This window comes from Sinohyriopsis cumingii, chromosome 2 (genome assembly GCF_028554795.1).
Source record: "Sinohyriopsis cumingii isolate HCF-2022 chromosome 2, ASM2855479v2, whole genome shotgun sequence".
In the NCBI taxonomy this organism is placed as follows: Eukaryota; Metazoa; Mollusca; class Bivalvia; order Unionida; family Unionidae; genus Sinohyriopsis; species Sinohyriopsis cumingii.
Genome location: NC_142962.1, coordinates 36343204 through 36370347, shown reverse-complemented (window position 1 = coordinate 36370347; position 27144 = coordinate 36343204). Strand labels below are relative to the sequence as shown.

Here is a 27144-nt window from a genome sequence, read left to right as displayed (position 1 = left end):
GCCTCTTATTTAGTGAAAACCTGATATCAATATGATCATTTGTTCAGGAGGAGTTTTGATAACAATTGTTTTGCTGCTCCAATACTCTATATCAAATGAGCACCATTTTTATTTCAGACCATTAGACAGCATAAGAAGTATTAACCCCATCTCAATATGACCATCTATTCTATGTCTACCATGGTGTCCAAAGTGAATGTCAGAGTGGCATCATTTTCATTCAGGACCAACCAGATATCATAAGAAGTCTTTTAGTGAAAACCCCATTTCACTACAACCATATATCCAAAAGTTGAGAAAAGATTTGCCAAGTGGTCATCACAACAGCCATATTGGATGTCCGATTGGCACAATTTTCATTTATATCCATCTAGACATCATAAGAAGTCTTCTGGTGACAACCCATGTTGGTATGACCATCTGCTTAGCAGTAGTAGCTTCAACAAGATTTTCAAAACTGGCTGCCATGGTGACAATACTGGATGCCACAGGGCATGCATTTTCATTTAGGGTCAGATAGATATTGGGATGAATGGGTCTAAAGTTTAGTAGCATTCCTTCCAGTGATTTAGAAGAAGAAGTGATAACACATCTGTGTTAATAGATACCAGATGAAAGGCCATTACATAAACTCATTTAATCTATGACCATTAGAGCTTAAAACTAAGATGGATCAAGGATGTACTGCCAGAATACCTCTAAAGTGACCTAAATGCAAACCTTTGACAAGGTGTGAAAGGCGGAGGGCAGACAATGGTAATATTATATGCACTGCCACTATCATTAAGGGGCATAACAACTGAAACGTTAGTATCTTTACTCACTTAAAAGTTGAAGCCAACTAAAAACTGCAAAGACAAAGATCTTAGCACATAATGTGTCAACAGATCTGGGTCTATGCAGTTTGTTAGGAATTATCAGTAGAATAAAATGATAGACCCTGATGTACCAGCATATTATGTGATGACACATCACAGCTATTTCATTTGGATTTGCACTCAAGTTTATACAGTAACTGAAGAAAACCAGAAAATGTTATGGCCAAAGAGAAATTGGCTTGAAAAGTCCATGTGCCAAATAATCCTGACAAGTGATAGGTTGGTAAGGAAAAGAAACATTTACTAGTACGTATACAAAAATATACTGATTAATAACACATCAGCACAATACTAGCTATGATGTTTATTAAAAGGTATGTTTTAAAAAATGATAACAAAATTGCAAAGTAATTTAGGAAGATAAACCCTTCAAAATAAATATAAACATGTACTACTGCAAGATAAAAGACAAAATGTAAAAATTCTGTTAAAAATAAATGAAAGATAATGGTATGAAATATAACACTCTTAAAATAAAGGGTCAAAAAGTGTTATTTAACTGCATTCTCTCAAGAAGTCTGAATTAGTTTCTGATGATATTTCAGCATAAAAATTCTGAGTTCACATAAAAAGAATTCTAACACACAGCATGGAAGTTGAATAACTCAACATGAATGTGTTTCATTGTCAGTGGGCATTAACTGGGTATGTACCATGGTTGAGGTTCACCCTCCTGGAGGTAACGCATGAATCAGTTCTGCCTCTTCTAGTCTATCATGAAAAAAGTCAGTCAACTGTCACAGCACATCCATGAAGACCATATTAAGTACTTACTAAGAGGCAAAGCTGGCTTCAATTAAATAACCACTGATATACTAATTCTGCATTGATGTGACTGTCCCAATTCTATGTCTACTCTGCATTTTTTTCTTTATTAGGGTTGCTAATCTCCATTGATGGGTTTAATATGTGGAAGAAAAGCATGTTGTGGAGCTTTTGTTTGACATATTTACCAAGTATAGAAAACATTCAGATTTATATATCTGAATCACTTTAAGGAATCTTCCATTTAGACATGGTTAAGTTACAGGGCAGTTCTGACTGTTTTATCTTCCCTTTCATTACCCTTAATAACCTAGTGACTAAGCACCAACAGGGCAGAATACTTTTTCCACAATGTCATCAAATCATGTTTTCTTTTGTCTTATATTTTTAATTTAAAAAATTTTCAGTAAAGATCACAGGAAATTTTTTTGATCAATGTAGAAGATGGTTTAAAAAAAAATACAGGTGGTAACATGGTAAAAAATAAATACCAATAAAAAAAGTCTTATCAAGTGAAATTCATGGTTGAATTTTATTTTTCAGTCAATTTCAATGTAATCATAAATTTGATCTGCCTCTTCTATTCTATCATGAAAAAAGTTAATCAACTGTCACAGCACATCCATGAAGACCATATTAAGTACTTACTCAGAGGCAAAGCTGGCTTCAATTAAATAACCACTGAGACACTAATTCTGCATTGATGTGATAAATTAACATAATGTCTCCAGCAGGTTACGTTACACAAAAGGTGCAGACATCAAAGTAAAAGTTAAAAACACCATAGATTTTTCTTTTCACCTTTCAGCATCTCTAAAGATTCTTCTTTAAATTTTGCAGAGCATATAAAAATAACTTGCAAATTCTAATCAAAGAATATATATTGGTCTTACTCTTTCTTTTTGGTTCATATTTTTTCCAGTTCTGGATGTAGTGTTCTGGAACACTGCAAATGCTGTGTGCCAACTGAGTTTATTAGTACCAATGGCATGGTGTGTACTGGATAGCAACAATTACTGTTTTTTTTTTAAAAAGAGGGTAATTTTGAGACCTGTTTATCTAAAGGAATCTTGTTTATTGTGAAGAAAAAAAGATTACCTACTGCATGCTGAGAAATACTGAGAGTTATTAGCATGGCATGGATCCATACAGCTCACCAAACACATCCAACTTGGACTAATGGCAATTCTGAGTAACAGAATACATTTACTTACAGTAGCTGAATACAATAGGGACTAATCAGGGACAAATGCAGACTATAACATGCGTCATTGATGCTCTATCAGAATAAAACGATTTGGTTAATAATCAAGTTTATTAATTTTGGAAAATAAACATTTCTTTACTTGAAAATTTTACTAAGCTCCATCATGTGACCAAGTTTTATTTAGGATCTTGTTTTAATAAAGGGCACTGTAACAAATAAGACCTGTTTTATCTTACAACTGACACTAAAGGGCACTGTAACAAATAAGACCCGTTTTATCTTACAACTATCTGGCAATAAAGGGCACTGTAACAAATAAGACCTGTTTTATCTTACAACTATCTGACAATAAAGGAAATATAATGAAATCTATAATCCATAATACATATAAATGTGTACCAGGTCTGTTAGTGGCAGCCATGATGAAAACCTGTTTCCTCTCCTCCAAACCATCCATCTCTGTAAGTAGTTGGTTCACCACTCTAACACTGGATCCTCCCTGAACAGATAAATGTAAAATACACATCATTCATGTCTGTAGTCCCATGTGCAATTGCTTGTTCTTACATGTGCATATTGTCATCTATTCGAGGCTGGTAGTTAGTTTCCTCTCAGATCTGAAAAATTCCACTTTCATCATATGTAACATATAAAGAAATAAAACTCTTACCCCTTGCACTGCCCCTTCCCCCAAGCATGTGTATACTGGATCTTTAATAGTATAAGCTTGAGAAAAACAAACAATAGGATGCTTGCATTTGCATGGATGGGTCAGAGAACTTAACAGCAATGTGATCAGGTAAGAATTCTCAAAGAAACAAAATTTACTACAAATTTCCTTCTCCATTAAATACTTTTTAGCCAACATATTAACATTATTAAAACTGGCAAATAGAGGAGGTAAATGCAGAAGCAAGTTTACCTTCAAGAGGCAATATAAATATGCCCTCAAGAGGCAATATAAATGTGCCCTTCAAGAGGCAATATAAATGTGCCCACTCAAATGGATGAACTTTCTCCTAACATGGAGGTACCACAACCATAAAAGTATGAACTCACTTTAACATAAAAGTTAACCTCTGTGGAGTCCTGCATGATGGTGTTGGCTTAGTGAGAGAAAAAAATCCTGGACCAATCAGCAAAAACTATAAACCCAATATTGTCATGTGTGCAGACATGAATGAGGCCTGGTGATCATCTAAGGAGCCACAAAGGCCCAATAAGGTTTAACACTTGTCTTTGTGACACCATATCAGTAGACTGTGTATGCCAATCAAATGACTCCATGATGTCTAAAATGGAACCTTTGTGTTCATATGAAAGATCTGTCATAATCACTTGAATATCAATTAGCTGAGATTCTCACGAGGCATACTTATCCAATGAGAGTTCAGAATATCCCAATCAAATAACCAACTTGAACCAATAAGAGAGATTAGGTCTTACACTCCTGCCTTAACAGCCTTTTTTATGTTAATGTTTTTCAAGTCCACTCAGGAATTTTAATAACTGAGATTCCACAGTATCTTAAATATATATTGTTTCCATTATTGTAGCATCCTATCAAAATCAATCAAAATCTACAAAATCATACAAATCACCTACCTCCCCAGCATCTGACCTTCTAGGACAGAGGGCATCCAATTCATCAAAGAAAATTACACAGGGTGCAGAGTTTCTTGCTCTTTGAAAAACCTGCCTGACTGCTCGCTCACTCTCTCCTACATACTGAAAATAAAACATCTTATTTGTCAACAGTACACTGGTAAATTATTATTTTCAGGGCATCAAGCATCTTTCAATGATAAAAATAAAGGAATGGTGTTGAAAATATAGGCATTTAATCTGACAATATAGGAATAAATGGACTAGTAAATGAGAAGACAGTAAATTTACCCTTCCACCACTCATCAGCTCCATTCATTTATTAAGTATTATAAACATTTCAAAATCAACATTCAAAATTCTGCTTAATAAAAAATGAAACAGTGGCTATGACAGTAAGTAAACCAATCTGTAATTTAGATCATATTGTTGGTTTGAGGTTACTATGACCACAATGAATGCATATGGTTAAGCTGTCTAATTACAAAACAGATAGTCAACACTTGTCAACATTCATATTATTAAAGTACGACAAAAAAAAACGTCTCACCATATTCAGCAGTTCAGGGCCTTTTACAGATATAAAGTTTATCCCTGATTCATTGGCTACAGCCTGCAAAAAAAAACATTTAAAGATATAAAGTTTATCCCTGATTCATTGGCTACAGCCTGCAAAAAAAACATTTAAAGATATAAAGTTTATCCCCCATTCATTGGCTACAGCCTGCAAAAAAAACATTTAAAGATATAAAGTTTATCCCTGATTCATTGGCTACAGCCTGCAAAAAAAACATTTAAAGATATAAAGTTTATCCCTGATTCATTGGCTACAGCCTGCAAAAAAAACATTTAAAGATATAAAGTTTATCCCCGATTCATTGGCTACAGCCTGCAAAAAAAACATTTAAAGATATAAAGTTTATCCCTGATTCATTGGCTACAGCCTGCAAAAAAAACATTTAAAGATATAAAGTTTATCCCTGATTCATTGGCTACAGCCTGCAAAAAAAACATTTAAAGATATAAAGTTTATCCCTGATTCATTGGCTACAGCCTGCAAATAAACATATAAAGATAAATTAAATGCAGAACTCACAAACCTACAGGAAATCTAATTTAACATTCTGGAAAAAGATCAAATGTGTTCTACAAGTGGGAAAGATTGGTATGATTAAAAAAAAGGCAGAGCTACTTTTGTGCAATACACCTTCATCCCAAAATACTCTTAAACTGTACATAGTTATATAGCAATATGAGTTAAATCTTAAGCTGTATAGTTATATTGCAATAAGAGTGTGTGTGTGTGTGTGTGTGATCTGGATTTTGAACGTAGCTTTAACAATTTTTCAGTCATGTCTGCAGTGTGACAGTTTATAGTGATGCCTAGCACTGGGGCATCATGCCACAGTCATGTAGCATATGTCCCACCCAGTCACATTATCCTGACACTAGGCCAACCACTCCTAACACTAACTCTTAATGCTGAGCGCCAAGCGAGGCAGCTGTTAGTACCATTTTTGTAAGTCTTTGGTATGACTCAGCCAGGAATCAAACCCATGACCTCATGCATCCGAGGTGGATGCTCTAACCACTAGGTGACCGGAGCAGTATATTGCAATAAGAGTTAAAACTTAAACTGAATAGAGTTATATAACAATAAGAGTTAAAGCTTAAACTTTATATAGTTATACTGAAATAAGAGGTAAAACATAATCTGTATATAGTTATATTGCAATAAGAGTTAAATCTTAAACGGTATATAGATATATAAGCAATAAGAGTTAAAACTTATAATGTATAGTTATATAGCAATAAGAGTTAAAACTTACACTGGATATAGTTATACTGTAATAAGTTAAAACTGAAACTCTATATAGTTATATTGCAATAAGAGTTCAAACTTAAAATGTATATAGTTATATAGCAGTAAGAGTTAAAATGGACGGATGGATGCAATTCAAGCATACAGACAAAAGTGAATCTGAGGATATAAAAAAAAACTTGAGCAAAATGAAAATGTCATACAAACACAAAACACTAGTTGGATACAGGTTCAATGCAAGACTTGATTTGTGTTTTCAAATGCCCCAATGATGACTAAAGTGTTTAAGCCCAAAAAGTTTTTACAATTTAGTCAAATCTGAATGCCCACCTATTTCTAATAATCCTCTCAAAAAGTAACAGAAACTTTTGCACAGAAACTATTTGGAGAACTCCAATTATGGTTTAAAAAAACATTTTTCTTCTTTCAGTTACCTGACCTTCACCTTTGAACCCAAAATCAAAACAGTTCTTCTATAACCCAAGTGCAAGCCATGCATAAACTTTGGAAACTGTGTATGATGGAGAACTTAAGTTATTATGCTGGGAATTTTCCTTTTTAAAGTCACAGTGACATTAAACTTTGAGCTTTTAAGTCCCAAATCAACATGGTTCTTCTTGACCGCAAGGAAAAGACATCCACAAAAGTTTGTTAAATATAGATGATGGCAAAGAAAAGTTATTTGTGTGCGTGTTTGTGTGTGATTTGGATTTTTAACGTAGCTTTAACAATGTTTCAGTCATATTGCTAAGATGTCTGCAGTGTGACAGTTTATAGTGATGTCTAGCACTGTGGCATCATGACACAGTCATGTAGCATGATGTCCCACCCAGGCACATTATCCTGACACCAGGCCAACCAGTCCTAACACTAACCTCTTAATGCTGAACACCAAATAAGGCAGCTGTTAGTACCATTTTTGTAAGTCTTTGGTATGACTCAGCCACCGATTGAACCCATGACCTCCCGCATCCAAGGCAGATGCTCTAACCACTAGACTGCCAGAGCAGTCAAAAGTTATCTGTAGAAAAGAACCAAGTAACAGATATGTGGATGGGCAGATATCATAGCATAATATGTTCCACCTAATTGCAGGTGCATTAAAATTACTATAATGGCATGAAAATCTCCATACGCATACAAACATGCATACTAAATTTAATTGGTCTTCCTCGAGCTGTTTTTGCTTAATGATGCTGGAAATTTAAATAAATGTGAAAAGTAAATGAAAACTGGCTATAACGACCTAAAATCTATTCAGCTCATCTTCATTTAAATGCAAACATGCCTACTGAATTCCAATTGTTAACCACAAGTGGTTTTTGCTAAATCAGACTAACAAGGATTTTGTAAAAAGTATCCAAGTGCAGAAAGTTTTAAAAATATGTGGGAAAAAACTGAACAAGAATACCATGAACAACACATTATATGTCTGTCTTATGTTTAAAAGTCCTCAAGGCAGCACTACAAAAAGGTTATTAAGTGCCAAGGCAATCAGAGTAAGATGCCTTACCCTAGAAAACACTAAGGTAGCTGACTCAGATCATCTGATGGTAGGATTCAAACCCACCCATTTTGTGAGTCTAGCATGCTAACCACTGAACACTAGACCTCCTGTTAGGATGAAGTAGACATAATAAGAAATCTTTTAGTGAAAACCTCATGTCAATGACTTTCCACTCAGTGATAACAAAATTTTCAAGATGGTCTTTTAATTGTCATATTGGATGTCCAAGTGCCACAATTTCAGGAGCAATTAGACCATGGGATGAATATGTGCATAATGTTACATGGAACTCCTCTGAATAGTTGAGTAACAATAACAAAGGCTAAAGGACAGATGAATGACAGACAGATGGATGACAGACAGATGATGGATGAGGGACAAAAGGCTCTTCTCTTCTATGACATATAGACCAAAAATTAATGACAATATAACCACTTTGTCCTGTCTTGCACCAAACTCACTGAATTTCTTCAAAGAGGCTACGGGATGTAAAACCCTACAATGTACAAACTAAATCAAACCATACTTACTTTAGCCAGAAGTGTCTTGCCACAGCCTGGAGGGCCTGCAAGCAAAATTCCCTGAGCTCTTTGTATCCCCAGACTCTCAAACTCTTCCCTGTGTCGCACTGGGGCCTAGAAAATATGTACTTATCTGTAGAAATGACAGTGGTGTTAGCTGTAGCAATAAGAACTGTTGCATCTGTGAAATCCTTGTCATTTTTCTTTTTAAACAACAGAGCTATGAACAAGATATTAAGATAAAAAGGAACATGTAAATTTAATTGTTTTAGTTCTGTCAGAGTACATGTATGCTAGCTATAACATTAATTAATCAGAAAAATTGGCACGAATAAATAATAAACTGAAATTCTATTGCTCATTTGAATTAGCTGTGGGGTTGTGGCAGTTTTGTAAGTGCTAGAACTGGGTTGCTGAAAAGCTTCAGGTTCATCACTGAACAGTTTCAATAGTTTGTCAATGCTGTAGTTGGAGCATTTCTGTTTTGAAACTGTAACATGTCTGGTTGATTGGATATGATCTTCAAGTGCTAATGAATCACAGCTACTATGATTAATTTGCTTTGTGCAACAAATCATGTCAAGAAATGTGTCAATGAGTTTAACTGTCACAGATTTATTTTCACCAGTCTTCAACTCAAAGTAATGATCTAGCCATTTGAACAAGAATTTATTTTTCAAGGCCTTCACTCTCATTTCCTCATTTTTGGAAAAATTTACAATTTGCTCCTATGACTTTGCTTCTGTTTGTTTCCCACCATAATTTCTTTTTTACGGACAGAGCAAGTGTTTGGAAAGCATAATTTGATTGGCTCAAGCTTTACCTTCCTGCATGTTGATTGGTTAATCACACAAATGGGATAGTTCAGTCTTCTTTGCAAGGAAAAGTTTGCAGAACATGGCTAATTTATTGATGAACTTTGCCTCTCTACATAACTATCTACCTGTAAAAAGTTTCTTGTAATTACTGCTGATCTAAAAAATGACCATGGAGGCAATTAAATCAAGCATGATTATAGTTAGATGACTGCCAAAGGTGGCATACTGGATGTCAGATAATTTTTATTTAAGATCACCTAGACATCATAAGAAGTAATTTAATGAAAACCCCATGCTGATAAACCATCCATTCAGAAGGAGTAGCAATAACAAGATTTTCAAGATATCTACATACTGGATGTCATATCAGCACCATTTTCATTTAGGTCCAACTACATATAAGAAGTCATTAGTGAAAACCCTCTGTTGATATGACCATCCATTCAGGAGTAGCATTAACAAGATTTTCAAGATGGCCATATTGGATATCAGATCTGCACCATTTTCAATTAGGGCTGTTCCAGTAAAACATATATGGAATCCAAGGAAGGCACTTTTAATCTGGGGTACTCACATATTTACCCTGGCATAAATTTGCAAAAACTGCCATCCCTGGGTACCGAGTATATTTAAATGGAACAGCCCTTAGGTACATCTAGACATGAGAAGAAGGTTTATTAAAAGCCCCATGTTGGTACGACAATCAATTCAGGAGAAGTAGTGATAAAAAAATATTCAAGATGGTGACTGAGATATTAATTGCCTTAATTCTAACCAGTTCTTAAGCTATGCTGGTAAAAATGTTTTGATGTAGTAAAGATTTAATATGTGAAAAACAACTCCATTAAAACCAAAGCTAAAATGATGAAACCTTAAAAATGCATATCTAAATGTAACAGGCAAATGATCTACTGAATGACATCGTGTTAGGGTTGCAGAGATATGCTGGTTACAAAATGTGTGAATGGAAAGACTGACATACAGACAGAAAAAGTGCTTACTATATGTCTCAACCATCTCAATGCAGGGCCATAACAGTGTACTTCTAATACAAATTCATTTCTCAGAATATATAATTACCAAAATAGCAAGCTGTAGTTCCTCTCGAACATTATGCAGGGCTCCCACATCATCCCATGTGACATCAGGAATAGTAGCAAAACCTTCCCTTTTGGCTGATGGCTGGACATGTTTCAGGGCCTCCTGCATTGCAATAAATACTATATATTAATGAATTTGTATCTGAGAATTTCCTGCCAGTACAAGGTTTTAAAAAAAGACAGCAAAAAAAGCTTGTTCATAAGAAATTTGTTAATTACACTAGGACCAGGCCCTGTGTTCACAGGAAAAACCTTATTATTTGTAGCAAACCTTGAAAAGTTCAAATTTATCAAAACAAAATGTAATGGTAACTTTGGGAAATTTACTCATGAAAAGCTGAAAAATAGTTTTTCAATTGGCACAAAATTTGAGTTTTCTTTTGCTTGTGCACTCAAGTGAAGGCGATTTTGTGAATACAGGACAAGACAGTGAAGCTGACTTTAGTCTGTATGGAGAAGTACGCATTATAATGCACTGTTATCTCAAGTAAGATAACTTGGCAGGTAATCCTGTTTAAGAACAAAGCTCACTGCAGATGTTAAATAATATGCCATGTACTTGCTCTTGTTTATCTTCAGTCAGCACTAAGAACAAGAAACTGATATTCATCTCGCATTTTTCTCCCAGGCAAAGGAAGACATGATATGATAGAGCATTGGACTCAATATTCAAGGGATATGGGTTCAATACATGACCAAGCCTGGCTGGTTGACTGCCTCACTGTATCTTTGGGAAAGGCACTTAACTCCCATTTCCTTTGCATGATAGAGTCAATAATGTGTTCAAAGTACCATTAAAAGCAAAGAGTAACACAAAACAAAAAAAATATGTGGCAGGTTATGGTAACAGATCTCATTCAAACTTATGTTCTATTATTGCAACATAATTTTTTCACCAGTCAGTTTTTAGCTGTCATGAGCTAAATATAATATGGTCTCACATAAATACCTAATTTTATGTTTCATACAATATTTTGACATATGATTGTTAAAATATACCTCAGTATAAGGTGACAGCATTTACAGCAAGGGTTACTGTAATGGCTTTCATAAACAGCTTTATAATGAGGTAGCTCTGTCTTGTAGCAATCATGTACTTGTTCTTGTTGTTATTTTGGGTTTAATGCCATTTCTTGGTGCAAGACCGGCTATAAATGGCTGCCAATATAACTGGTGGAGGAAGAACCCAGGAAAACCCTAGTAAGAACAAGTGACTCACAGAAAGCTACTGGAAAGCTTTCACACATACCCACAATAAACAGGCCCAAGACTCTAATGCACACTGATAGAGGTGAGATGACAGTGATCATTAATGGCTAGCAATTTAGAACACTTGTTACCTGGGGTCACGAATCAGCTACCTGAACAAATTTGCAAGATCACTGGCCCCTTATAAAATAAGTAGTCCAAACTTTAACAAAGTGGTCAACTTAAAAGAGATTTTTCCATTGGCTAGCAAGGCCAATTCATATGAAAATCAAGTGGCCCTGTAGATAATCAGCTGATCATGTCAGTATTAACTAACCCTCCTCAAAACCCACAGACCATGGGTCAGCATCTAAATCAAGCCCTGCAAAATATTCCAGTAGAAGATAACATTACAGAAATGGCTGTACTACAGGTTTCCAATTACATGAGACATCTACATAAACGGCAATAACCTCTAATGTCTATTAAGTTTCACAATGTCCACAAGAATCTGTCAAGAAAATAAAGAAAAACTGAAATGTTGGCCAAAGACTTGCCTTAAAGTCCTCTAGAAGTATGAACAAATCCTTCAACTGATCATCTGTGAGAGGAGGTTGTTCTTTTAACCAGGTGAGAACTGAAAAGACAAATATGATGGATAAAAAAACCAAAATTTACAATTCAGGAAATATAACCCATTACAAAATGCGTAGTTTAAATAAGCAAGTACTTTGTGAAGTACTTTAGTACTTTTTCTAAATAGAAATGTCTAGTTAGTGCTGTATAATATTAGTAAATACAATCAACGTTACAAATCTATCAAAACATAAGACAGTAACACATGAAAATGATGCAATACTGTAGGCACTCAATGGTTAGTTGTTGTTGTTGTTGTTGTTGTAGGGTTTAATGCCATTTTTCGGCACAAGATAGGCTATATATGGATGTCAATATAACTGGTGGCAGAATAACCCTGGAAAACCCCGGGAAGAACCACCGACCCATGAGACACTAAACTTAAAATTAGCTGACTGTAAATTCAAGTCCCAGTTTCACTGCTCTCCTTCAATTCTTAAACAAAGCACACAGTAGGTTATGACATGTGTTTATCTCCCAACTGTCACATTTAAACATCTATGAAAATACAGTGGTCACCCTCTTATACGTTTGTACTCACCATGTGGCTACCTCATCTACACAGTTTTCTTGGAACTAACAAGTTTGTGTATAAATGTACCCTTTGTGGGCAGCTGCATCTCTTATGCAGCATGCGGCCAGCATGTTAGTCCATAATTGTCACATTTGTCCATAAATGTCACATTTACCTCTCACAAGTGACCAAATTTTATCTAATACATGTGCAAAATCAATATTTAACTCATATGGTAAGGTAAGAAATCCAATTATCTTTTGCAAGGTCTGTTTCATTTATTTGTTACTCTAATTACTGCTGGCTAAAGATTTTCCAAGACCATTTTCGCTAACATTTTGTATACAGGTTATATGAAAAAACAACGAATGCAAAATACTACAATATTGTTTAATGATGTAATTCAAACTAGAATTAATTTTCTAATATTGCTTTATAATGATCTGGAAGATAGGTTAATATTCATTGTTATTTCAGGAATATGTAAATTAGGCATCAGATTTAATACAAAATAAATTGTTTTCTTAACAGACATCAGCAATGCTTTAAATGCATTATTATAGCTGCTGTTTTTTCTCTTCAATCATTTTGGAAAGAGAAGCCACCACTATCATCTTTTCCTCTTCTCTTCGAAGAGCATTTGACTCTGTGACAAGCATAATGGTACTTTTAACGTTGCTTCTTCTGCCTTCTGAACAGGGGATGCATGTAGGCTGGCAATGTCAGCTTCAAGATGCAGCTTTTTGGATTTAAGTTCTTCCACTTCATCCATTGCTAACTCCCGTTTCTTTCCTTTTCTGATTTTCTCGTCATGCTCCTCCTCTGCTTTCTTCTTATCCAGATAGGCATGGTACTTACGTCTTGCAGAGGAGGCATATGTCATCATTTCATTGCTAATGATGATTTTCAGAGGTCCACCTGCTTTTCTCATTGTGTCAATGATTAGCCTTTGAGCTCTGAGGCTTTCTCTGCTGAGGTTCTCAACAGATACATGTTTGTTGACAGAAAATCCTCTCCAACAACAACATTTTCTGGAAACATTCAAAGTTCAAAATATTCCTTTCTTTTGGAAAGGATGGAAAAAAACACTTCATCAAGGTTGTCATCTGTTCTATTGAAGCATTTCAAGGGATGATTGTTCGATTGGATAACTTCATCCACTAACTTTCCATACTGAGTCAATATTAAATCACATCGAACTTTACTTCTCTTCCTGCCTCACACATAATTCTGAGGACTCTACAGAGTTTTGATTCTCCCTTTTCCTTATCTGACAATGTAAAAAAACGCCTTTTGTTTTGATGTTTTATCCTTTTTCAGTCATTTCTTGTATTTCTTTTGCTCAAGCCAGATACCGTTGAAAGAGCAAAGACCTGGTATTTTTAAACACAAGGTGAAACAAAACTGAAGATGTAAATCAACTGAACACATTTTGAATCCTCGAGCGTGTGTTACTTTCGCGCACTTTCTACATAGAATGAGCGCTTGTTCAATGCAACCAAAATTCAATTGGCTGAACAGTCTTGTTAAAAATAAAATGTGAATTAGTGTAATGAACATTTTGATTGGCCAAAGCTGATGGACTCGTCCAATCAAGCTGAATGATTCATCAAAAGAAAGAAGCCAGGAAAACCGACTACATCTGAATCTAACGACCTTAGGCAATTTTATTTGTGATTATAATAATAATAATAATGAGGACTTTGTATAGCTCCTAATCTTTAGAAGTTCTAAGCGCTTTACAACATTAGATAACACCTAAAAACACATATAATGATAAGATTACAAAAAACAAACACCACGAAATTAGAAAACAAAAAAAGTGCTGAAAATAGTTATGCTGCTGACTTGCTTTGATGAAGGGTGTAGCCAGCTTGCTTCGATGAAGAGCGCATGTGTTATTGAAGTCGCCGCCAAGGCCATCTTTGGATGACCAAACAAATGCTTGTTTATTGCAGTGGCAATGAAACTGAACGGGTCATCAAAAAAAGAGAAACCAGGAAAACTCGACTATAGTCTGACCATACATCCCTGTTTGTTTGTACCCCCCTACCAATTTCAATAAGGCAAATGTTTAATGTGATATAAAGTGCATAGAAATAAGTCAACTGAATCATTGATTTATAATTTATAATCTGACTGTGACCAGAATGGCACTAATACTGGCATCCCCTGCATCTTTCCATACTAACATGGTGCCATATTGTGTACACTATGGGATACTTTATTTCAATCAGACAACATAATGAAGTAGTTCATTCTATTCAGTAATTGCCGGATAATTTCGTAAATTACCATAATGTTGAGAGTTTGGAATTATATCCCTTAGCACACACGAACACAGAAATTAAACAGCTTGCTAGATCCATGTGAAAGGAAAATTTGTTGTTGTCATTCTTTTCCTTTGCTTGATTAGACACCGTAAGTTTCAAAAGCATACGACATATGTATATACATCTGTAGTTGTGCACACACCCCTTTGCTGAAAATGGACTTGCCCAGAAACTGGACACGGATCTCGAGCATGTCCATCTATTATATTGAAAACTTCCATTAGGCATGAAACACAAAGATGATGATGGTGTTAGGGCCACTCTACTCACAGTCAGGTTAGAAATGATAAATCAATGAATGAATTCACTAAGTTCCTTGCACTTTTTATCACATTAAAGGTTCTCATTATTGAAATCGGTGGGGGATATAAACAAATGGGATGGTATGGTCAGACAATACATCTGAATCTAACAACCATGGACAACTGTATTTGTGATTATGGAAAGAAATTAAAAAATTTGGGTTTATTTCAATTTTCAAGACTTTTAATGACCTCAGGGTAATCTGCTCAAGTTTCCCAAACTTTCAAGGCCTTTAAAATGCAACCTCATTTTTCCCAAACTCTCAAAGACCTTCAAAGATTGTACAAACCCTTAAGGAGAATATTTTGCAGCAGCGGGAAAATGGAGTAAATATGCAGTGAATGATTCTGAATGCCAAGTGATGTATGTTCCAAGATTTAAAAGACAAGGTTTTTGAATGGTTTCATTGCAGATAATAAAACACAAACAAAACTGGATAAATGTTTCATTTTTAAGAATTTGGAACTACTAATGTATGATGATTTGAAATAAGACTATTCTTAAAACAAGAAAAACCATTTGATAGTATGTTACTTTTAAATGAAGCTATTAAATCTTTTGAAGCAAAATGTACCTTTCTTACTTATTACACGTACATATACTTCTCACAAATACAGCCCCCCCTCTGGAAAGGCCACCCCTCTTCTAAAGCCACCTTCCTGGTGCAGAATGGTGGTCTTATAGTAGAGGAACCTATGTAAAGAGTTAAAAACTTAAACAAAAATAAATAGCCACTATTTAAATTTAAATTCATGTGAATCCTCTAGACCAACTTAAACTTAACAATACCTAACCTGATTCAAGTTCAAACTCGTCTTGGCTGAGTTTAGTCTTCTTTTCAGTTGGTTCTCTGTCCTTTGACAATTTCTCTGAATAAAATGACAAAAGTAAACAATGTGAAAATTCACTCTCTCCAGTAAAAATTGGGAGTACAATGAATTATTAATATACCCATGTATAAATTGGATCCAACTGCAATAATGCAACTGCAGATCTGGGTCTATGAAGTCTGTTAGGACTAATCAGTAGAACAAACAATACTGATCCTAATCTGCCAGCACATTATGCAACATAGATCTGGGTCTATGATGTCAGCAGGTGGACAAGAACTATACACAATTATACATGGTATTTACTAAACTAGAAATCTGGCCAAAATAAAACATTTTAAAATGCAATAGAGCAGATTTTGTACTAAATTATATTTCTCCGATATTACTTACCACATTAATATCAGACTTATCTATGAATCCAGTACTGTCTGAAAAATGCAAAATGCCTTTATGTCTATCTAGCATACAGACCAAAATGCCTTTCTGTTTATCTATCATACAGACCAAGAGAAGCAACTCTTACAGGTTAACTCTCCTTTATTCCTGCTAGGTGGCTATCACTATCCAGAATGTAACCAGTTTTAACTTTACTAAAACCTTAAACAGGATGCACTGCCAGGGAAGGGTGGAAGGGAATTTCAGTAATGTGATCAGGTACTTATTATCAAAGAAACATAATTTACAAAATAAAATTTGCTTTCTTCATCAAATATATTACCCAATCACATTAAGATTATGAGAATATGTACAAGGCAGAGGAAATGCTGAGCACCCAACCTCTGTGTCATCATGTAGGAACATTATTGTGTCATCATTTAGGAACATGATTGTGTCATCATGTAGGAACATGATTGTGTCATCATTTAGGAACATGACTGCATCATCATGTAGGAACATGATTGTGTCATCATTTAGGAACATGACTGTGTCATCATGTAGGAACATGATTGTGTCATCATGTAGGAACATGATTGTGTCATCATGTAGGAACATGATTGTGTCATCATTTAGGAACATGATTGCATCATCATGTAGGAACATGATTGTGTCATCATGTAGGAACATGATTGTGTCATCATTTAGGAACATGACTGTGTCATCATTTAGGAACATGATTGTGTCATCATGTAGGAACATGATTGTGTCATCATGTAGGAACATGACTGCATCATCATGTAGGAACATGATTGTGTCATCATTTAGGAACACAACTGTGTCATCCTTTAGGAACATGACTGTGTCATCATTTAGGAACATGATTGTGTCATCGTGTAGGAACATGAGTGTGTAATCATGTAGGAACATGATTGTGTCATCATTTAGGAACATGATTGTGTCATCAGTTAGGATGCTGAAAGGATCAACTTCTTCTGATATTAATTTAGCATAACCTACCATATAAGATATATCCCTGTGGGATCTCACATCTGATTATTATTTTACATTCTAGCATAACCTTCACATATAAGATATATCCCTGTGGGATCTCACATCTGATTATTATTTTACATTCTAACATAACCTACCATATAAGATATATCCCTGTGGGATCTCACATCTGATTATTATTTTACATTCTAGCATAACCTACACATATAAGATATATCCCTGTGGGATCTCACATCTGATTATTATTTTACATTCTAGCATAACCTACCATATAAAATATATCCCTGTGGGATCTCACATCTGATTATTATTTTACATTCTAGCATAACCTACCATATAAGATATATCCCTGTGGGATCTCACATCTGATTATTATTTTACATTCTAGCATAACCTAACATATATGATATATCCCTGTGGGATCTCACATCTGATTATTATTTTACATTCTAGCATAGCTTAACATATAAGATATATCCCTGTGGGATCTCACATCTGATTATTATTTTACATTCTAGCATAACCTACACATATAAGATATATCCCTGTGGGATCTCACATCTGATTATTATTTTACATTCAAATGTTTCCCAAGGGAATCCAGCATAAGAAGTAAGGTCTTGTCCTGGTCTAAGGTTGTGCTTTCAAGAATGTAGTGCATAATTATCATGGCAGTTACCCGACAAGATACAGCTCTCTCTTTTGCATTATCATGTCATGCTAATGGAAGATGGAGAATGTAGACTGGGTGTGTCAGTCAATTAACTGCAATTTGTCTTAAGTTAAAAGATTACATTCAAAGGCCAGACTCGTGGAAATCAACTGTATATTGTAAGCTAAAGTCCTGTGAAAATTCAGAGTATACTGATTTATTAACTCCCTATAGTCAAGCACCTGTTTATGTCTTACTTTCTTGCCTTAAACAGTTGGAATAATCTTTTATGGTTGCTGCAAATATTCTCTGCGTGTAGCTCTTTCACCTGGCTGCTAAATGTAGTTTTATCAAGATGCAAGTATTGTATGATAGCTGCTTGAGTGAGTGAAAGACAGAGGCTTGAGCTTTGACAAGTTCAGCCAAGTCAACACCCAGAAAAAGTTCCAGTTTCAGAACAAGGTGAGCGAGCTTGGTTTGGATTTGCTGAAATCGGACAACAAGTTGGAAAAGTTCTTGCTGCAGCCAATATCATCTATTCCATGATGTCTGAACATGTCAGAGATAATGGAATGGTATCCCTTCATTGTGGTACAGACTAACTTCTTGTCCTAGAAGAAAAGGAAAACAAAATTAGCTAATTGGGGTTTGGAGACTGAGTGGTATGATGTTACTGATGTGACACCAGTCATTAAAAACTTGCCATTGCCCCTTGTTCAACCTGTTGTGATCTTAAATTGACTGAAGTTCTGAACTCCTTTTCATGCAGGGCATCCCTGACAAGAGCCAGGCATAAAGAAGGAGTTCCTCTCAGCATGGAGGCAAAATCCTCCATCTCATCCACCTGGTGGCTAGGAGAACTGTTCTTCTCCTGTACACTGAGTCCTGGGATAAAAGATACCATGGGCAAATGATGTTCCCTGACAAGTATGCTATCAGTGGCAGTTGCATTATGTCGAGCACTGAACATGGTGTGCCTACGGAATGCTAGTTTGGCTAAATCAGACAACTCCAAATATAATACAGAGATCATCAGTCCAGTTTGATAGACTGCCAATCAGCCATGCAGTCTGCTAGATATTCGACACCAATGACATAATTGCTACTGAAAGACATGTTCAGATGGTTAGCTCACCAGTCTGAGATAACAGAAGAATGTTGACTAAAACTGTACGTGGATAGTCTAAACAGCTGGACTGAATGGTCAGCAGCTTCGACAGCATATGGTGGATGACAAATGACTTGCAGCCAGTCTGGTCAGCACAGTCAAATGGTCAACCTGCAAGCTCAATATTTCCAAACTGTGAAGAGGCAAAGGTCTTGTACCCAGTGGGATGCCAATTTATATATTTGCCAAATTCACTTGTCAACATCTTAGACAATAATGCCTACTGCAAAACATGAATTGTGCACAGTTTCAGTACATGACTGGAATCAGTGTGAATTGGGTCTGCAGTCACAGTCGCAGTTCCACCTGGTGCTGTATCTGATATCTTTGGTAGGGGCATGGCACAAATGGTGGCAAAAGAAGACCCTGTTGAGCTTGACTATTGGTGATGATCCCCCATACAACTTATTAAAGATTCTCAGGTGAAGGCATTCAATTTCAATGCTCCAATGATTTTAAGCCTGCTCTATATCTTAGCCCTTGAGCATCCTTTGTGATATGATGTAGCAGATGTCTTCTGTCCACAATTAATACATTACATGCGTGTTAATATGAGCACCTGGTGCAGAACAAATAGACCTCATGATTGCCCTCTATAATCTTAAATCATCTTCTGCACTTCATGCATTTTATTACCATTTTTAAATAAAAAAAGCAAAGACGTGCATAAAACAAATTGTTGAAACTAGGTGTATTCCCCTATATTTTACTGAGACAACTTGAACAGTGCAATAATTTGAAATAAAACAGCATGCAGCAATTTCACTAGTGAAATTTGCATTTTACTGATGAAAAAACAGAGAAAATAACAAACAGTAAATAAAATGCTAAAACCAAAGAAATTTATTGCAAATTATGAAAATGTTTTGTGCATAATATATGTTTTAACTTACTAAACCAATAAAAAGAAATGGTGGATGGTCAAAATCAAGTCAGTAGTAAAAAACTGAAACTTTTTTAATCTGGGATAATGGTAGTCACCTAGAAGAAATAAAGAGGTAACATTTAAGAGTTATTTCCCTTTCATCTATATCTTGTGTAGGCAGAAAGACAATTTTTTTTATCTGTCTGAGAGGATTGATTCAAAGATAGAGGAGAATCATCCTAATGTTAATGCGTATTTGACGGAGAAAGTAAAAGTTTGCAACCAACAGGTCTGAATAGATGGAACACATGATAAGAATTATTTCTAACATCAGCACATGATTCTTCAGACATTGGTTTTATTACAAAGTTTCCATGGTTACTTAAGACTTTTCATGTTTACTACAACTGTATGTTTATCCTGATTATGAAAACATTTTATCATAAAATTTCAGGTTAAATAAAGAATTCTATATTAAACAGATACGCTATATAACTATATTTCTTTCCTATGATACAAATATTGAAAAAATATATTTTTCTAGTAAAATAAGCTTCTTCAATAATACTTACCTGATCAATAATACCTTAGGAGAACTACTATTAGCTTGAAAACTGAGTCTCCCAAGCTAAAACATTTTATCTAAGAAGCTAAACATTACCTAGTTAAACAGTGATCTCCCTTCGATACAGGGATTAGAACCAAATCCCGTGAATACTTCAGTTACTACTGAAACAGAGTACATACTATCTATATGGATGTACTGGATGGTGTCTGTGACTTTGCTCTGACAAATATTATTGAAGGAACATATTTAACTAGGAAAATAATTGGTTTCTTCTTTAGATATGTTATCTGATTGTAATACTGTAGGAGAACAGATATGAGGTGGAGGGAGTTACATCCTCTTACCCCATAAAGACCATCTCTGGTCTCCTGAGGTATATCAGACAGCATCATAATGGATAACCTGGCTGAAGCATCAACTCCATATGCCCCTGGCAGTTTTGAAAGTGAAAACTTTTCCTCCCACAAACCTAGTGTAAGTCTGAACAAGCTTGGAAGGTAACCTGTTGTGCCACAGAGACAGGCCCCACCAGGTCTAGTTGAGCCTATTGGAATGCAAGAGCTATGAGGTGAAAGCTAGAGAAAGTTGACTGACTTCATCCCATGGCTTGTATAATGACAGTATGGGAACAATTTTGCTCAAATACAGTGCTTGTTTCGATGACCTAACTTAACATGAAAAGATGTGTAGCAATAGATCTTGGGTTAAATGAGATAACACAATGGTTTGCAATGGTTTAATAAAAAGGATGATGAGGTTAACTGTGACATTGAGCAAACCCAATGGACTAAGTAATTCTGAGGCTGAGACTATCCTGTGTAAGAACTTAAGTCTACAACGAACTGATTTTGATGACTGTTCCTAAAGGATACATACTCTTTTACTTGTGTTCTGAATTCCATACCTAAGTGAATAAAATGCTGAGCTCATATTTTCCCTTCTTGCCAAGGAATCCAAATCTGAGGAAGAGAGTAACAATGACTATCACATCTTGTTCCAAGACACAACTCACCAGATGTTTTTGAAAAATATCATCCAGGTAGTCAGATGTTGCAACTGTAGTGGTGGTCCTGAAATTTGCCATGACCATATCCATAAGACATGTGAAGAACCAGAGAATGATGTCAAGTCTGAAAGGGAGTGCCCTGAACCGGTAAGCCGACATCCTGAAACAGAACTGCCTGGATGATGACAAATTAAGGCATGCAGACATACATCTTGTAGTCTATACTGGTAGTGAAGTCTCCCTCCTGAACAGCATTTGAAACCCTACTTGGTGTACCATGGAGTATGAATGAAACGAATGAGGATGACTGGGTCTGTAACTGGTTGAAGAGTATTGTTGACGTTTGGAACCAGGAAAAGAGATTTTATATTGCAAACAATATCTACTGCCCTGTCTAGAGAAGGTTGTCAATTGCTTGTTACAGAACATCTGCCTTGAATGGCCATTGGGAAAGTCTGTGGCTGAAGGGATGCTGGAAAATGGAGAGGCGTGAACATGATCTGAGGCCCACTTGCCAGGTCCACTGATTATCATGGTCAATATTTTCCATTAGACAGTAAAGAATAGGAACCTTCCCCCTGACAAGGGAGGTGTGAAAATCATGTAATTTTTTTATCATATGGAAGATGGCATGGAGAGGTAATAGGGCATAAATGATAACTTTCTCTCTGCCTCTTATCCACTTTTGTTCTTGAGAACTGTGGTTTGGTATGGACAGATATTTGGTAGGACTAATTCCTTGTCTGCTGTGTCCTATGGGCATCCTTTTCATCCATTTGTTTATTTATCTGGAATCCCTCCTAGATGCCCGAGTCTGTGATTGAGGGAAAACTGTCTCTTTGGTGACTTGTTTATTTTTATATACTCAATCTGGTCATGGAAGACGAGTTTTGATGAGTATGGATGTGATTATAGCTTGACTTGTGATGGTCTTTCAGAAAAGTGGCGGTGGAGAGCATGGCATCTCTTTCTGCTACTTGTCTGTTTGTTGCTGCTGTTAAGGCACTGGCCTGGGTGTGTCAATCAACTCTATTTAGGACTCAAGCCAAGAAACATACTCCTTCCTATGTATATCTTTTGGGATTGAAACTGGGTGATGATAGTGTTTTCTGCTTGTTGACAGATCATCAATATCATGCCCAACATAGAATCCATTGCCATGACATTTGTACTAAGTAGTGTTTTGACATCCCTATGGATGCAATATCTCTGTCAACTGCAGGTATCCAAGTGAAAAAATGGAGTGTGGGTCTAACATAACCTTTGAACTAAAATTTGATGGAAGGTGTCACTGGGAAATGATGTGTTTGTTGACAGCAGGGTCTTGTAATTGTCTGTGTAAACAGACTGTGGTAGGAGTTTGAATATCATTTCAACATTACTGATTTGTAAATCAACTGATGCCAGAACTTTGGACCAGGCTGTTGATGGAAGAGGATACAACTCTAGTGGAAACAAGCAAGACATCCTTGATTGATGCTCAGAAGGCAGTCTTTTTTTTGTCATAGTGAGATTTGATTCTAAGCATCAATGAAGGAAGTCTTTTACCATGTGAGCACACTTCATCATCTCAAGGTGAATGGGACAATGCCTCCAGTAAAATATGTAGGTAAGATGATTGTCTAAAGATTGTCACAATGCTAACAGATTGTCCTGACTGGGCTACAGTTACCTCTGAACAATCACAAAGTAAGTGCTCCCTTTGAGTGGCAAAGGCATTAGGAATGCAGTAAATCCATATCCCATAGATACTGGGGCACTAAAACTGGTAAGTCAACTGGACAAAGACCTTCTGTTTTGGCATATATGGTAAGATCAACTGTGGTGATGACCAGCTGTGATCTGTGAAGTACGGCATAGTCAAGTCATGCTAGAACAGTGCCATTTTATCTTGCATGATGTTGTCCAATTCTTTGAGTTGGGCCAGCTATGGGGATATTTGATCCACAAAACTGGTCTGTAATGCAGATGTGCAAGATATCTGAGTAGGTTTGCTTTGATCAGTCAGTACAGACTAATGAATGTTGAACCCATGTGGTATCAGGTGTATTGGTTCTGCTGAAAAAGGTTTGTCAAGTTGAGGCATTGAGGATGGAGCCAGAGCTATCGCTGTCATTGACCAGCATAACTTTGACAGCTTCATGACTTTTAAGCCTTCTAGAGTGGATCACCTTTCAAAACAACAAATAATTCACCACAGTGATGTCAGCATGTATAATTGTGGCATCCTTGTCCCTCAAGAAACACTTCTGCACCTTCTCGTTATGTGCTGCCAGTACTTAAGCCCATTGACAATCAGTCAAGCAGTGCACATCTGTCACGTATTCCTAATTGGCAACCAGAACAAGGTGGACATTTAGAATGGTTGACATTTCCATGTTCACACAGCTATATTTTATCCTACCCATGGTCTAAATATGTAAGACAAAAATAGAGCAGACAATATATATATATAGGTGTAGCCAGGCATGCATACTGCTTTATGGATGTACCACACTACACACTATATGAAAATTTACCTTAAGAAGAGTTCACATTGTAGAGTTTACAGGAAAAGTATTTAAGTGTCACTATTAATACTTACAAAGCGGATACTATAATATCAATTCTAAAAAAAACTTGCCTGTAGGAAAGGCCAAGTGACTGCTTATACAGGTAAAATCATGAAAGTATTGCTTACAATAAGTACAAAGTGGATGCTATGATTGGACTATGTGCAGAAAACTTACCTGTATGTATCCAACAAAGTGTGCTTACATCTGTATGATAAATTTATCATTCTACAATGACAGAAAACTAAGTCATCAAAAGAAAAAAGCATGAAAAAAGTTCAAGTAAGTCTGAAGTGAAAGGCCTAAGGCCTCTTTTCAGAAAACTACTTGGAATGAGCAGAAGTTTTAATCAAAATATTCACGTGATTCCATGCCAATTCTTCTATCAAGGGGGTATAACTCATTCTAAATGCCACCTATGTGGGCTGGTAACAAACTTCTTAGCCAAAATGTTTTAGCCTGGAGGGTTGGATTTATAAGGTGGTAATTCTACTAAGGTTTCTACTAAGGTATTGATCAGGTAAATTAAATGTATATTTGAAAAATAAAGCTGAAAAAGAAAAATCCACACCAGTGATTTACATTCCCTATGTGACTGTTCTATGGACAATGACTAGACTCCTTCTCCAACATAAACACATATATACATATATGAAAAATCTTCTCATTTTGACTCCTTTGCAGCATAAAAGAATTCATACAGCAGTATCAATAGTACGGTCATTTCTTCAAAAAACTTCAGTCATGGCTTGCTGGTAACCTAAATATGAATCAGTTTCAGAGTGGGCATTGGTCAACTGTTTGGATTCCTATCCTGCAGTAATGCGATGTCACCATTCTGCCCAAACTGTAACCAATGTTTACACTCAGTCTGACAGAAGCATGATAGCAGACACAGAGGCACCATCATATTTGCTCATGAAGAAAAGCAAGATTATGGAGAGGAGATTGCTAAATTCCCACTCTTATTTTTACAAAAGTAAGCTTTTGGTGAACCAGCTGTAAGACAGAATCAAAACAAACAAATTTGGTCAGAGCACAATACACATCTGTGGACAAAAATCAAATGTCAGATCTGATGTCTACAGTGATGAAACTGTACTGTCACTCAGGTATGTCTTACCTATGGACATGGGACTTTGTTCTTCATTGCATGTTCTCATCTGGACTGCCTCAGGTCCTGAATTCTTCAGGTTTGTTTTAAGTTCATTGAAAACCCTTAAAAAAAGTATATACAGTCTACTCTTATTTATGACATGATGTCTTCTGCATCTAAATTTGTCTGATAATCTCAAATGTCAGACAAATAAATATAATCCAAGGATTCTCTTACTGAGATTGATGTAAAAATGTGTGTACTACTGATCTGAATAAATAAGTTTTATTGCTATCATATATGACCATACATTTTCATGATCATTGGGAATAAGATAACAAGCCATTAAGCATCATGTGTATTTCTAGCTGCTTTGCATCAAAATGTAGGTTTTAGTTCATACCATTTCATGATACATGGTTGCATAAGCACTATAGTTTAGTCAAACTAAAGTTGGATAGGTTCAGCAGACTGTACATGACACATCCGTGTGTGTGTGTGTGTGTGTGTATGCATGTATGAATGCATGCGTGCGTGCGTGCATGCGTGCGTGTGTGTGTGTGTATGTATGTATGTATGTAAGACTGCCCAGCTGGTACATCCGAATGGGATGCATTCCATTAATAACCTATTAGCACCTTCTAGAGGACATATAAATTGTATTCAGAATCTCCTAACCTGGTGGGATGTTACATATAGTCCATCTTTTTAAAATAATTTATATAGTAATTGTACATAAGCTTGCATTATGTGAATGCTTATGTTGTGTTTCACTAAGGAAACAAATATCAATGTGCATTTCTTTGTTGTCTTTATTATCACCAACTGGAAACTGTATAGTCCCAAATTAAAGGTGCACATATAAAAGCCAATATCAATCTCGGCTTGACTGCACATTGGAAAGGTGGTTTTTAGAAAACATCTTTTTTTATGTAAAGTAAATGTTTAAACACTAATGAAATTTGCAACAACTGGAATCTCTGGAACAGCAGCAGGGATTACACTTCAGTTACAAGAACTCTGCAGAATAATAAATCTTGCCTTCTTTGTCAGTGCATGATCTAAAATATGATATTTAAGCAAGAAAATTAGGTCAATGTGACCTACTTTTTGTGGGTATAAATATCAGTCCTAAAATAAATACACTTAATAAGTTATGTGACTGTAAAAGTTATGGTGTCAAAGAAAAGGAGGAAAATAATTAAACAAAATACTGCATGATCACCAGAGCAGGAAAAATAGGAGGTGGTGACCTGCATTTATTAGCAGAGAGTAGTGCTCATTTGCATGAATGCAACTATGACTTGTAATACTATAATTGAAATGTTTCAGAAAAAGGGAGATAAATGCAATAACTTAATTATGACTTCTACATAAATTATGATGAAAACACAACCTCACAATGACTGGAAAGTCACACCCATATGTCACCTATACTCTGCATGTATAATTTGCAGAATAAAACAAAACAATATTTACCTGTTGACAGCAGTCATTGCTGCTTCTCGGGCCAATGCCATTAAATCAGCTCCAACAAATCCAGGTGTGTTCTTGGCCAGGTACATGAAATCAAACTCTGCCTCCAGACGTAAGTTTCTACATAGGACCTTCAGTATCCTATCAATAGAAAATACAATTATCCCTGAAATGCTACAGGATCCTAACAAAAGCAAATACAAATATCCCTAAAATACTACAGTACCCAATCATTAGCAAATACAAATATCCCTGAAATATGACAATATCCTATCAATAGCAAATACAAATATCTCTGAAATACTACAATATCCTATCCACAGCAAATACAAATATCCCTGA

The 27144-nt window shown here is 35.7% G+C and overlaps 1 protein-coding gene across 5 annotated transcripts in view; it reads right to left on the bottom strand.

The window, feature by feature from the left end:
* Window positions 1-27144, bottom strand: part of LOC149804631 (nuclear valosin-containing protein-like) — a 107407-nt gene that overhangs the window by 19886 nt on the left and 60377 nt on the right. For all 5 annotated transcript variants that reach the window (XM_089942679.1, XM_089942704.1, XM_089942671.1 and 2 more), the window contains exons 14-22: window positions 26806-26943; window positions 25354-25448; window positions 15992-16066; window positions 11969-12048; window positions 10204-10326; window positions 8315-8419; window positions 5006-5068; window positions 4456-4578; window positions 3250-3349 (exon numbers count right to left, since the gene is read on the bottom strand). In XM_089942679.1, the coding sequence (XP_089798805.1) occupies window positions 3250-3349; window positions 4456-4578; window positions 5006-5068; window positions 8315-8419; window positions 10204-10326; window positions 11969-12048; window positions 15992-16066; window positions 25354-25448; window positions 26806-26943 (902 nt within the window). The remainder of the gene's footprint in view (window positions 1-3249; window positions 3350-4455; window positions 4579-5005; window positions 5069-8314; window positions 8420-10203; window positions 10327-11968; window positions 12049-15991; window positions 16067-25353; window positions 25449-26805; window positions 26944-27144) is intronic.